Source organism: Hirsutella rhossiliensis (genome assembly GCF_020360975.1).
Source record: "Hirsutella rhossiliensis strain HR02 chromosome Unknown scaffold00003, whole genome shotgun sequence".
In the NCBI taxonomy this organism is placed as follows: Eukaryota; Fungi; Ascomycota; class Sordariomycetes; order Hypocreales; family Ophiocordycipitaceae; genus Hirsutella; species Hirsutella rhossiliensis.
This window is the reverse complement of record NW_025408669.1, coordinates 7,133,545-7,146,507: the sequence shown is the minus strand read 5'-3', so window position 1 is coordinate 7,146,507 and position 12,963 is coordinate 7,133,545. Positions and strand designations below refer to the sequence as shown.

Genomic DNA, 12,963 nt, shown 5'->3' with positions numbered 1-12,963 from the left:
CAGGCACACGGGCCAGAGAGACACGGTTTCTTCGTGACCATGCCCAAAAATACCAGCACGAGGAGAAGGGTTCAGGAGCAAGCCTGAGCCGAAACTAGCGGCGAGCAGATCATCTGAGCCCGCTTCACCACCGGTTTTGTGACGTTGAAGCCGATCCTGAATCGGAGCTGGCATCCGAGGCACGGGGCGGAAGGGGTGAGCTTAGCTCGAGTGTCTTCGTAGTTTGGGAGGGAGGGCGAGTTATTGCGTAGCCCGTACCATATGCGGACTAGACCACGATGAGATCACTGTGATAGATGGAGGCCCTTTTGCGGGGGCATCTTTCAAGCAGGATATTCTGGGGAGAACTGGAACTGGGCTCTTGGCTTTGTGCACCGGGCACCCCCTGAGTCCCGGGGAAGAGGTTGGAGTTGTCCAGTCCACCGTGGCCACCAGACCTTGGACCGCTCCGCTCCATCACCAGAAGGGCGAGGGTTCGATAGAAGCTATCGGTTCGATGCCCATCGTCCCAACAGCCACTGCCGAGCGAGGCAGAGTCCCGACGAAGTCGTCCGACCCCGCCCGCTCTCTGACCACCCACCCTTTCCGCCCATCGTCATCGTCATCGTCATCTCCGCACCACCGTCATCGCGATCCGTTCGGCGGACAAGCTCTGACGCTGGCGTGACGGCATGACGCGTCCCCCCTCCCGTAGAAGCTGCACGAGGCAGGCCGGGGTGAAGGCGCTCACGATAGGTCACTGGTGCTTCGTGGGTGTCCATCCACAGGCATTCAGTCGTCTTTTGCTTTAGTTTCCGGCGCCACATCCGCCACGGCATTCCTGTTGTTGCGGCGTGGGCGGCCTCATTCTCCTCCTTCTCCTCCGACATGGCGGCGCCCGCGGCTCGGCCCTGCCAGCCACAACCGGTGAGCACGAGGGACTCCTCCTCTCCCTCGCCGGGGTCCTTCCACCTCTCGGACCGGGAGCAGTGGTCCAGCCTGCTCCTCCGCAGCGCCCGGTGCCAACGCCCGCTGCTGGCCCACCTCAACGGCGACACCTCCTGGCTGCTGCAGCTGCCGCGGCCAGCTCACCGTCACCACCCAAGCCGCACCCACTTCAACATCCTTGTCGACCCCTGGCTGCGCGGGCCTCAGAGCGACGTCGCCGGCTGGTTCAGCACCCAGTGGCACCTCATCCCGCCCAGCTTCGACACCGTGGCCGACTTGGACGATGCCTTGCGAGACGTCGAGGCTCGCACTCTCCTGCAGCTGGGCTCCTCCCCGAGCAGCAGTAACGGCAGAGACGGCGATGCCGGCGATGGGCTTGAGACAGAGCCATGCTCCGATTCGCGCATCGACGCCGTCGTCGTATCCCACGAGTTTACCGACCACTGCCACCAGGCAACGCTCCTCGAGGTATCCCCTCACACGCCCGTCTTTGCGCCCCAGGTCGCCGCCGACCTGATCCGCAGCTGGAGCCACTTCGACCGCGTCTTCACCGCCCCCGCGCTCCAGGCTCGCGACGACTGGTCCCCCGCCGGCCTGCCCGCCGTCGACCCGTTGCCAGACTGGATCGCCATCGGCCGCCTCGTCGCCCCAGACAACAGCCTCTACTACCACTCGGCCATGCTCGTCGCCTTCCGCCTCGGTAACAAGGACGATGGCGACGACGACAGTCGAGAAGCTATTCTCTACGCGCCCCACGGCGTCCAGAGCCGGGACCTCGACGGCATCCGGTCTTCTGGCCTGCGCCCCCTCGCCCTCCTCCACGGCCTGCACGACGTGCGCATCTGGATGGCCAAGCAACTCAACCTCGGCGCTCTCGACGGCATCGAGGCAGTCGCCGCCACGGGGGCCAGGTACTGGGTCGCCACGCACGATGAGGACAAAAAGGGCGCCGGCCTCATCGCCCCCTTTTTGCGCCGCACCCGTTACTCCCTCAAGGAGGCCGTCCATCACCAGCAGCAACGCCTGCGCGAGGATCCAGGACATGGAGAGCCGCCCGACTATCGCTTTTTCGAGCTGGGCTCCGGAGATGGCCTCTGCTTGGACTAGTCCTCCCCATTTCTGCCCGTTCTTGTGTAGGAGGCAAGATGGACGCAGCAATCTTCTCGACGACCGGCGACGAGTTGATGCCATAACGCGATGCATGTACATAACACTTATATTTGACGTACTTGGCTAAGCGGAAACGATGACGGCAACGTTTCTGTACTTTACTCTGAACGGTGCCTCTGCAGTTGCTCCCCTTAGCATACCTGATAGAGCAATGCATCTGATAAACCTGCCCTCGTCGTTGCATGTTTTAATGTCTCAATATTGTCGAACGAGGAATCATCTTGGAATCATCTGACGACCCTGTTTACTGGATTGCTCGAGGAAGCAGATGCCGTGCCAGGGAACGCCCTAACCGCGGAAGACCGTGTTTCCAGGCGGAACCTACTCTACATCAAAGAGCTGTCTGCCAATCCGACATGCGAGTTGGATTCATGCTGTCCAGGAGCCTCAGTTATATTCCATTCTCTAGACATGTAAACGCCTGGTGGTGTCTTTCTTCTCCAACTTCGCCACCGCCTATCCTCCCCGTCATTCCCGCACCTCTCCTTGTCCTCCCACGCAGCGTATGATGTACAAGACGCAGCCCCGTAGTCCTACCACTGTGCCATCTAAACGCCTTCTTATTCCTACTGTAGCTGCTTCTGTCGTCATACGTGCGCGGGCAACACCCTGCCACGCTCCCCCTGGTCTTTCCCGGTCCCGGCTCCGGAAAAGCGGGTCCACCCGGCATTTTGCTCGGCGGGCTCCGCTCAATTGCCCGGGAGGAACAAAGCACGACGGGCATGGGTACAAAGGTGTATCTTAGCATCTGCTTAGTTTGATACACATCTTATGGGTCTTGGCCATAGAAAGCCCTCATCTCACCACCAGTACAAACCGGCGCGTTGTCCTTCGATCGACCAGCCAAGTGCGGCCCAAGGTACATTCCGCAAACGTCAACATCCACAGCCATAGCCATTATAAAACAACTTAGTTTAAGGAGAGAAAACGAATGCATTCGCTGCACTAGGAAGAGAATCTAATAGCGTGGTACAAAAACAATGTAAACAAAAACCAACGAAAAAACCACCGTGGCCACGATGATAACAATACCCGGTAGACTGGTACTGGTAAAGTAGAAAAAGGAGTATGAAGCCGCGCGCTATATTGACGCCGCTTTATGCAATGACCCGCGCCCCCGGTATAACACATTACCGCTGTGTAACAAGACAGCGCGTGCTGTTTTGGAGGGATTTGGCGACGTGGAGCTCCAGGCGTCTGCAGCTGCCGGAGCTTCGCGCCGTGTATTATCCAAGGGAAAGGAAGTGTTCCTCCGCGAATTGAAGTTGTTCGGGGTCCCTTTTCGCGAACCCGGACGGCTTGCTACGAGTCGTCGCCTAGCATGACCCACGGATCCGAGGCCGCGTGGTCGTCGCTCTCGTGCACCTCGCGCTGCGAAGGCGTGTCGTCGAGCTCGCTGTCGGTGAAGCAGTCGTAGTCGGATATGAGGTCGGTAACCAGGTCTGGGGGCTGCGAAGTATCGACGTCAAACGTGGGCCGCGAGCCGGCGAGTTCGTAGATGACGCGGAGTGGGGGATATGAATGCTGCCGGGACGGGCAAGGCGCCTGTTCCATCACTTGGTCGTCGGCCTCGAGGGCATGGGCAGAAGGCACGGCCAGGTACTGGGCGATGGCGGTATCGTCGCCCAGATCGGAAAAGGAGAATTCCAGCTGCAGAGGGGGGTCTCGGCCGGGGCCTTTGGACTTGGACGGCCTGCGCGTCCGCCGGTCATGACGGATCGAGTAGACGGGCTGCTCATGACAGATGCTGTTCAAGCTGAGGGTGCGGCCGCCCCGCTGGCCATCGGCGTCATCAGCGTCGTCGTATAGCAGCCCCATGCTGTAGAGCTCGGCGACTTGGGCGTCATCGGCGTCGGGCACCGAGCGCCTGAGGCGAACCTTGCCCCTAGCAGAGGTGGCGGCGTCGCGGAAAGCATCTTCCCTCTCAAGAGCAGGCCGACGGACGAGCCGGAAGCGATCGCTGGGCAGGGGAATCTCGCTGTGGGCGAGATCGCGGCCCTCGTCCTCCTCATCTTGTCCGCAGGGAAGGTTGGGACGATTCCGGCAGCGCATGCGAGGCGGGGGGCGGGAAGCACCCCAATGACGGCGAAGCTCGGTCTCGAGATGAGGACGAAGGGCACCGCCGCGGGGGTGGGTGGCGGCGTCGGCGTCGGCTGTGGCACAGGGGAGACCTAGACGCTCGCAGGCCTGGACATCCTGAGACTGGGCCAGGCGTTTGGCGCTGGCGCGGATGACATGATTGAAGGAGCGGCGACGGCTGGGGACAGCGCCCCGACGGGGGATGTGGCGGTTCTGGATAACGGACGAGGGGACGCCTCCACCATGAGAGTCGGCAGCGCTGGCGTCCATGTTGTTGTGCGGATGGAGGATGATAGGTGCTGATGTAGGGTTTGCGGGTGCTCGATGGTCTCGAGAAAGCGAGTCGAGTCTGGAGTGACGGCTATAGGGGGGGGAACAAAGGGACGGAGAGGAGGCAAGATGAAAAGGTCGATGGCGATGATGGACGGGGTCCGAGGCGATGACGACAAAGGGCTTGGCTTGCCGCATGCAGCACAGGACAGGCTGAGACCCGCTAGCGAGAAAAAGGTGGGGGAAGGGGGCGATGGATGCCGGAGGCGTCTAGAAAGACTCGGAGAAGAAACAAAGGCTCGCAGACTCCTCCTCCCCTTTTGTACATTTATGCATCCGCCCCGGACCCCCGGTGGCGGCGCTCCATCGAAGGTCACCGCTGATGGCTGCGACGCCTGAACCGGAAAGGGGCGTTGGTTGGCTTGCCGACGAGCGGCGGAGTCACGATGGCGAGTCGAGGGCGAGCGCATGACCGTGAGTCACCTTGGAGGTGGTTCAAGGCACAGTCTCCAGCCCCCAGCGTACAGTAGCATCGGATCGGATCGCGGGCATGGGACGCTGGATGGGACGCTTCGGGTTGGCCTTGTATCCCCGGTTCCGAGGGGGGGGGGTTGTGTACCGTATCCCCGTCCCGAGAGGGGGTGAGGGTTGGGTGTTGAGGGGAGGGTTGAGTCGGTCATGATGGCGCCATTGCCTTGGCTTGGGCACATTCCATCGCGGTACCCCGTACAAGGCAGTCGGGTACCCTCCACCCTCCCTTGGTAGGCGTCGGCGCTGTTTCGTGGGAGGAATGCGCGCCGATACGTCCGTTCTCGTAGCCGGTACAAGCTGACCAACCACTGCCGCCCGCCATGTGAAGGGTCGCTTGGAATCAGAGGTACATGCCTGCGCTCAGAGTCTCGTGCTTCGAGTCAAGTATCTCCCCCGCTGCAGATGCAGTCTCGCGGGATGCTCCGTCGCTTACCACCACCCAGGCCTGACACGGAGGATTCAGCACTGCCGCCGATAAGCAGATAAGCTCCCAGCGAGTGGGTGCCCTGTTCCACCACTGTCCCTCCACTGTCTCCCCACTGCCCCCCCTCCCTGTCCGCATCATCCATAGCGCACTGCAGCACTAGCACAGCCCGGGTAAAACAGGGCCTCGACGCCCAGCCAAGGTGAGTGACCAGATGACTTTTTATTATGCACTTGCACTGATGGTGTGTGTGTTTTTGTTTTATTTGCTGGCGGTCAGCCTATAGTGCTCGCCTGTTCAATCTTTGTCCTGCCTATCCTGCCTGTCCTGCCTGTCCTGTCTGGTCTAGACTGAGTAGATGCGTCGAGCTCGACTTATTGCAAGGCAGCACATGCCCTCGTCCTTCCTCCTCCTCCTCCTCCTCCTCCTGGTCCATGGCAGCCCGAGCTCCCCCAGCCGGAACCGGACTGGGCAGACGGGGCATCAGTCTGCCCAACGCGAATGAATCCCTGTACAGCAATACCTCCAATATGCTTGATGCCGGATTCAGCGGCTGCACCGCTCCCGGCAAGCCTCACGCCAGCCAGAGGAATCAACACACGTCTTCTTCCTCCTCTCCGCCGCCCCCCACTGGCGCCAATCGTTTCCCCCTCTCGCCCTGACGTCGTCATGACCAAGGCACGGCTCCAGGCACGGCTCCAGGCACGCACGCCCTGCTCCCCTTTTCCTTAGTGGGCCCTATAATCTGCATATCGCAAGCCTGAAACCTTCTCGTGATCCCCGCGGCGCGGCCCAGGTCCCGTCGATTCCCGGAGAGGCCGAGGCGAGTCTACGTGCCCATGTGCCCGTCCATTCTTTTTGCAGGCGCCTGCGTGTGTGTCCAAGGCCCATGCAAGAGGCCCCGTCCTCGTCCGCCACGCCACGACGTTGCTCGTGACTGACTTTGCCTCCCGTCTCGGCCCTGTATTCGTACATGCGTGGGGAGACGAGGCAGACACCAAAAGACGTGGCGCCCTCGGGTGCGGCGGCTTCTTTGTTGAGCAGAGCGCCCTGGGCATCCGTCACATTGTTGACTGGATGGCACGTTCCGCCGGCTGTGACTGAGTCTCATCTCAGAGAATGACTGGGAGGTGAAAGGAGGCGCAGAGCTCTTAGACTCAGGTTGCCTAGCCTGAACAATTTTCCTTACGTCCCGTATGAGTGTATGAGTGGTGTATGGATGTAAGCGCGCTTTCCACTTCGGTACTTCGGCGCTTCGACATTTCAGCCCGACGCCGGCCCCGCCCCCGGCTCCGGGCCCGACCCCCCGGCTCCCATCTCCCTCAGATACCCATCCACGTCCGTCATAGCCATCCCCCGTTGCGCATTCAGCGTCCCGTCCATGCCCCACGCCACGCCGCGCCCTTGCGCAAACGTGTCCCTATACCGAGCCATTACCGCCTCGCCTCCGTCCGCCTCCTCCACTTGCCGCCGCAGCGTCGCCGCGTCCCACAGCTCCCGCCGAAACGGCGCGCCGCCAAAGTGCCCGTCGAGCGTGTCGGCCAGGCGCGCGTACGAGATGGTGTCGCCCGCCGTGTAGACGACCTGGTTGCGAATCTCCCGCGGGTCCACCACCACCTCGGCCGTCGCCCGGCCAATGTCCCGGGGCGTCGTCGCCGTCAGCTCCTGCTCCCAGCCGCCCAGGGCCCGCACCGTCCTCTTCTCCAGGTCGACGACGCCAAAGGCCGCGACGAAGAGGAAGCTCATGAACAGGCCCGTTGACACAATCACCCACTCGGTCCCCCCGCCCTTCGATCCTCCCTGCTCCTCCTGCTCCTCCTGCTCCTCCACGGCCGTGGCCTCACGCAGCATCGCCCGCACCCGGAGCTGTTCGTCAAACAGGTGCTGCGAGCTGCCCTCGCCAATGGCCTCGTAGTCCATGCCAAACTGCCATGGGAAATACCGTCTCACCCGCCCGGCCAGCGCCGCCTGCGCCAGCTTTGTCTGCGTCCCCGCCGGCAGCTCCATGCCCGAGCACGACACCACGGTGCCGTACCGCGACAAGATGCCCGCCAGCTCCGCCACCGACGCCTGCACCACGTCGGCGGTCTCGAACTCGGCCCCGAGTGCCCGGATCCTCTGCACTGTCTGCTGCTTCTCAGCTGCCGCCGTGGACTCCAACGTCGCGGCCCGAACCAGCACCGACATCTTTTTCATGCGGTTGCGCTGCGGATGTGCCGCCAGTGCCTCGATGACGCAGAGACCGAGCTCGCCGGCGCCGATGATGAGCACGCTTTCCATCATGGCGTCTAGTTGCTGTTGGCGCGACGCGAGCTGATCCATTTCGGTCAAAGAATTCCCCTCTTCGTCTTCGTCGTCGACCGTCGCCTGGCTTGCTGGGCAATATTGCAACGGGGATATGTAGAGCCAACTACCTTCCTGCGTGTCTGGTTCACATCAGGGATCCCATCGGCTTCTTCGGCTTTCAAGCATTAATAATTGCCCGTAAGCAGACGTCAGCGCACCTTGCCTTGCTAGACGGTAAGCGCTAGACGATTTGCCGTTGTCGGCCCAAGCCGTTGTCTGATGCTGTGGAATGATTGGAAAGGGAGCACCAGAGTCCGACAGCTACTTTGCAAAGACGCCATTGCAACGTCTCTTCACTCTATCCAGTCTTGGATTATGCATTCATCGGGATCATAAGTCAGCCTATATGTCCTCGTTTATTCACCGCAATGCCCAATGCTTGCATGGTCGTGATGCTCCATGTATAATGGCGAAACCCGATCCAGTCCGTATGCTAAGCCGCGCTCCCATACCTTCCAGGGTGATTCAAGGCACGACATCCAATATATGTGGAGCAATGCCTCAACATGCAACGCCAGCCTGCTCAAATCCTTGCTCAAGTCCTCAGTGCCAGCTGCCAGCGGCGGGCTTCAGGGGATCCCGTGAGGGAATGCTCTAGTGTTCAGGAGGGCTGTCAGGAGCGTCATCAAGCTTCTTGTTGGCAAACCCGACGAGGCCCAGGTTATAGTTGAAGACGATAAACTGCGCCTTGAGCACAACGTCGCCAAGCACGCCAAAGGGCAGCCCCCGTGCCGTCTGAATCCCGCCGTGGCAGTACGTCTCGCTGACCTGCCCGTAATTGATATACGCGCCTGGGATTCGGCCGCGATGGGCCCCAATGTAAAAGAAGAAGTCGGGCGGGTGAACTTGGCAGGGAAACGTAACCACCCCCAGCTTCGGATCTATCCCAGCGCCGGGAACGTGGCGATAATAGTCCTGCACAATTTCGTCGGGGAGCAGCAGTAGCGACGTGCCCGTGTCGACAATCGCGTTCCACGACACCTGAAGGGGGGGGTTGTAGCCGACCTGGTACCCATTCACAGTGACCATCCAGAATGGTGAGTATCGGTTCACAGCGGCGTATTGGAGGTCGCCCGTGTACTCGGACTTATCAATGTATCCGAAGTTGTAGTTGCCGGGACGGCGATTGCGCAGATTGGCCGTGAACAGGGGTTCCTCGAGCGATCCCCTGATGTTGTCAATGTAGGTCCGCTGCTGCATGGGCCGGGCCGTGTTGACACGGCTATTTGCCATGCCCAAGATGCCCGATGTGAACGAGTCCCTGGCGATTTCGGGCGAGACCGTGATGGCAGCCTGCACGCCTTGACCATCGACGTAGGTTTCACCCACTTGCACCCTGTCTCTGTAGACGATGCCTGCCGCGCCGGCGCCATCGCCATACTTGACTTGCCAACTTTCGCCTCTCTGCAGCTCACAGGTCGACGAGTTCTCAGGATGGTATAGTGTCTGATTCATGACCACGGTCGGGTATGTTTCCGATGAAAACGTCCACCTGCACAGGTCAGCGCGAGACTCGGGTCAAAGCAAAGGGTGAAATGAGTGGCTTACAGATCAGCAGACCCCGTGTCCAAGTTCAAGGGTATCGTCTGCGGAGGCGTCCCGATCTGGACTGGGACTGAGTATTCCGAGTCATATTTGGGCGCGATGGATGTCTTGATCGTTCCCTTCTGTGATCTGTCTATCGCCGTGTCAGCTCTCTGACAGGAAAGGGGGAAGTGGAGGCTGCAGCGAGCGTACTTGTATAAGGCAACTGGGCCTGGAACCTGAGTTTAAGGCTCGGGTTGAGGTCCAAAGCTCGTGATAATTGCGGCGGTAGAGTGTGACCGTATTTCAAGTGGGCTTTGAGGAAGGACGAAGGCGTATCATGACCTTGGAACTTGTCGTTGTGGACTTGGGTAAGCGTGAACCGTTTGCCCCCTTTCTTGCTGGAAGATTGAGTTGGCGGCGTGGTGTCGGCGCAGTTAGCCAGGCAAGCGAGGGCTATGGCAGCGAGCGTAACTCTCATGATGGAGAGTGAGCGTCGTCTTTTGGTCTGCTATCGGGGCCCGGGAACAAGCTGGAGCAACTGGGACCACGAAGAAACAGTTGAGAGCAAGCCGACCACCGAATCAGACCGACGCGAGAGGGCAAGAACAATGATACCGGGACGGATTCACATGAATAAATAATGGCCTGGCTATAGAACTCGACGCGTCGAGGGATGAATCTATTCATGCGAGGATCAAACTGGAACGCAAGACCCAGGCATGGCGACCTGAACGAGGAATGCACTTGGATGCAACTGCGACAAAGGTCCGAAGAACAAGGCCTAACAACGTATTCCCAGCCCGTGGGTTCTGGGGTGCCGGCGGCGAAGGGGCTGGTTTGAGACATCGACGAGGCCAAAGTATGCGCCCTTCAATAGATTGGCGTCCCGTGTCTTTTCCCCAATCGCCCTCGCACGGAGAACAAGGCGAGGGCAAGACGGCCAGCCACGATGTTCGCCGGCGAGCTGTCATCCGGCACGGCTGCTCGCGTTGGCGCCATCTGCAGTGCTTTGCTAAGTTGATGCGGAATCCAAAGACGCGTCAACTTTCCGCCACGGCAGATCAGAAATTGGATCCATCTCGTGACTCTCAGACCATGGAGTCAGGGCGGCAAGAGTCATTGTCGATGACTGGAACACGGAAGCCAAGGATGTGTCGAGGTTGAGGCTGACGTTGAGGCTGACGAACACTGCCAATTTGCTCCGGCTAGTGATGAGTCACCATTGTAGGTGGCCAACCTTACGTAAACAATCCGCACAATTCGCCTCCGAGTCCCCGCTACAATGATTTTTTTTTTAGATATGCAAAGCGATAGATAAGATGGCGATGGATAGCCGCCGCGGGGTCGTCTTTTCGATAAGAAATCATCAAAGCGCCAGCCAAAATCTCCAATCGAGTCCTTTCTTGACCACTGAACGGATAGACAGAGGCAACAGACCTCAAGACAGAGGCAAGAGACTTCAGTTATGGCGGACGCATCCGCTTCGCCGGCCGCGCCGCATCAGCCGCCCTATACATACACTGCCAACCAGGGCTACGGCGCGCAAATACACGACGTGCCTCCCGAAGTTCGCATGCCCCGGGGCGCCCCTCACCCAGACTCGCACCAGGTCGACGACGACCAGGATGACGATCTGGACGGCATCTTCGACGACGAGGACGATGGCGACCTGGACGAGGAGGAGTGGTCCTCCAGCGCCGCCGACCTTACAAAGTCGTACAACCGCCAGCGGCAGCTCCACGACACCAGCAGCAGCAGCAGCGGAGGCGGCGTCGCCGTGCCCCGGTCGAACCAGCAGAAGCCCAAGGCCAACACTCTGGCCAGCATCGACGACCAGGTCTCGGCCCTCTCCAAGCACGCCGCCAAGATCCGCCTCGACTCGGTCAAGCGCGACGACGACAGGGACAAGGACAAGGCCGACAGGGCGACGAGCGAGCAGGTCCTGGACCAGCGCACGCGCATGATTCTGCTGCAAATGATCAACCGCGGCTACGTCAGCGAGGTCCACGGCGCCATCAGCACCGGCAAGGAGGCCAACGTCTACGGCGCCGTGCTGCACGACCATGGCACTGGCGAGACGACACCCAGGGCCATCAAGGTCTACAAGACGGCCATTCTCGTCTTCAAGGACCGCGAGAGGTACATTACCGGCGAGCACCGCTTCAAGGGCGGCTTCGACAAGGGAAACAACCGCAAGATGGTCAAGCTGTGGGCGGAAAAGGAGTACCGAAACCTGCGCCGAATTTACAACGCCGGCATCCCCTGCCCCGAGCCCATCAGCCTCAAGCTGCACGTGCTCGTCATGGGCTTCCTCGGAGACCGAAAAGGCTGGGCGTATCCCAAGCTCCGCGACGCCGTCATCGAGGGCGACGACGCCGACGAGCGGTGGCGGGGCCTCTACGCCCAGCTCGCCGCCGCCATGCGCAAGATGTACCAGGTCTGCCGGCTGGTCCACGCCGACCTGAGCGAGTACAACATTCTCTACCACGCCGGCAAGCTCTACATCATCGACGTGTCACAGAGCGTCGAGCCGGATCACCCGCGCTCTCTCGAGTTCCTGCGAATGGACATTAAGAACGTTGGCGACTTTTTCCGGCGCAAGGGCGTCGACACGCTGCCCGACCGTGCCGTCTTTGACTTCATCACGGCCCCGGCCGGCCCCGTCGAGGAGCCCGCCATGCCCGAGGCCTTTGAGCGCCTTTACGACACGCGGCACTCTGCGGCGGCGGGCGACGAGCAGGAGGCTGCAGAGTTTGAGGTGGACAACGAGGTCTTTCGCAACCAGTACATCCCGCAGACGCTGGAGCAGGTCTACGACATGGAAAAAGATGCTCAGAAACTGACGAGGGGGGAGGGAGACGACCTCGTGTACAAGAACCTTTTGGCCGATCAAGTCGTCGCCACCCCAAGCCGCCAGGAGAACGGCAAGCCGGCGGATGAAGAGCAGAGCACAGACGACACGTCTGAAGACTCGGGCTCCGACTCTGGTGCCGCCCTTTCTGGCGACGGCGACGACGATGACAGCCGTTTCGAAAAGGGCCAGCCGAGGGGGCGCCGCTTCGAAGACAAGGAGGAGAAGAAGGCATGCTTCCCATTCCCTTTGCCAGTGTCGGTTGACTAACATGTCGCTTCCTCGCAGCAACACAAGCAAGCAGTCAAGGAGGCCAAGCGCGAGAAGCGCAAGGAAAAGATGCCCAAGCACGTTAAGAAGAAGATTGTGTCGAGCACATCGCGGCGGAAGAAGTAGAAGTCCATGACAGGACGACGACCAATGAAAAATAAAGTAAAAAAAGGGCCAAAAAAGTTTCATCGAAAAGGAAATCGGCCGCGCAATGGCAAGGGGGGGAAATGCGCCTCGCAAAACGCTTGCGTGGCCTAGACGACTGACAGGAATTTCCAACACCCCCCCTCCTCGCTCCCCCCAAACAGTGTTTGGCTTCGCAAGTGCAGAGAGCCTCTCGTCAATCAACTGACCTGCCCCTCTTGTCGGATGATGAGCCTAGATCGTCGCTTACAAGGTCCCCCTCAGCCCAGAAGGCTCCAGCGCCGAGTCGGCACTGGAACCTCTGGGCAGCGAGGGGCGCCTGATGCGACCTGAACGCCCACGGGCGATTGGATGATCAAAGAGAGCCCTGACGACATTCACCGTGATATTTTTGTGTCACACATGTGGGCTGGGCCTGCACCTC

General features: G+C 60.3%; 5 protein-coding genes across 5 annotated transcripts; 2 read left to right on the top strand and 3 right to left on the bottom strand.

Moving 5' to 3' along the window:
• Positions 1-867: 867 nt before the first annotated feature.
• HRG_04054 (putative major facilitator superfamily protein) lies at positions 868-2,034 on the top strand (the record flags this gene model as incomplete). Its single annotated transcript, XM_044862525.1, has 1 exon — positions 868-2,034. The coding sequence occupies one exon, from the start codon at positions 868-870 to the stop codon at positions 2,032-2,034; it is 1,167 nt and encodes a 388-aa protein (XP_044723551.1).
• A 1,365-nt stretch (positions 2,035-3,399) lies between these two features.
• Positions 3,400-4,446, bottom strand: HRG_04053 (uncharacterized protein; the record flags this gene model as incomplete). Its single annotated transcript, XM_044862524.1, has 1 exon — positions 3,400-4,446. The coding sequence occupies one exon, from the start codon at positions 4,444-4,446 to the stop codon at positions 3,400-3,402; it is 1,047 nt and encodes a 348-aa protein (XP_044723550.1).
• A 2,218-nt stretch (positions 4,447-6,664) lies between these two features.
• Positions 6,665-7,723, bottom strand: HRG_04052 (nmrA-like family domain-containing protein; the record flags this gene model as incomplete). Its single annotated transcript, XM_044862523.1, has 1 exon — positions 6,665-7,723. The coding sequence occupies one exon, from the start codon at positions 7,721-7,723 to the stop codon at positions 6,665-6,667; it is 1,059 nt and encodes a 352-aa protein (XP_044723549.1).
• Positions 7,724-8,341: 618 nt separating this feature from the next.
• Positions 8,342-9,752, bottom strand: HRG_04051 (eukaryotic aspartyl protease domain-containing protein; the record flags this gene model as incomplete). Its single annotated transcript, XM_044862522.1, has 3 exons — positions 8,342-9,239; positions 9,296-9,425; positions 9,485-9,752. The coding sequence occupies 3 exons, from the start codon at positions 9,750-9,752 to the stop codon at positions 8,342-8,344; spliced, it is 1,296 nt and encodes a 431-aa protein (XP_044723548.1).
• A 987-nt stretch (positions 9,753-10,739) lies between these two features.
• HRG_04050 (RIO1 family domain-containing protein) lies at positions 10,740-12,521 on the top strand (the record flags this gene model as incomplete). The annotated part of the gene is made up of 3 exons (XM_044862521.1): positions 10,740-12,198; positions 12,244-12,356; positions 12,414-12,521. The coding sequence occupies 3 exons, from the start codon at positions 10,740-10,742 to the stop codon at positions 12,519-12,521; spliced, it is 1,680 nt and encodes a 559-aa protein (XP_044723547.1).
• Positions 12,522-12,963: the final 442 nt, after the last annotated feature.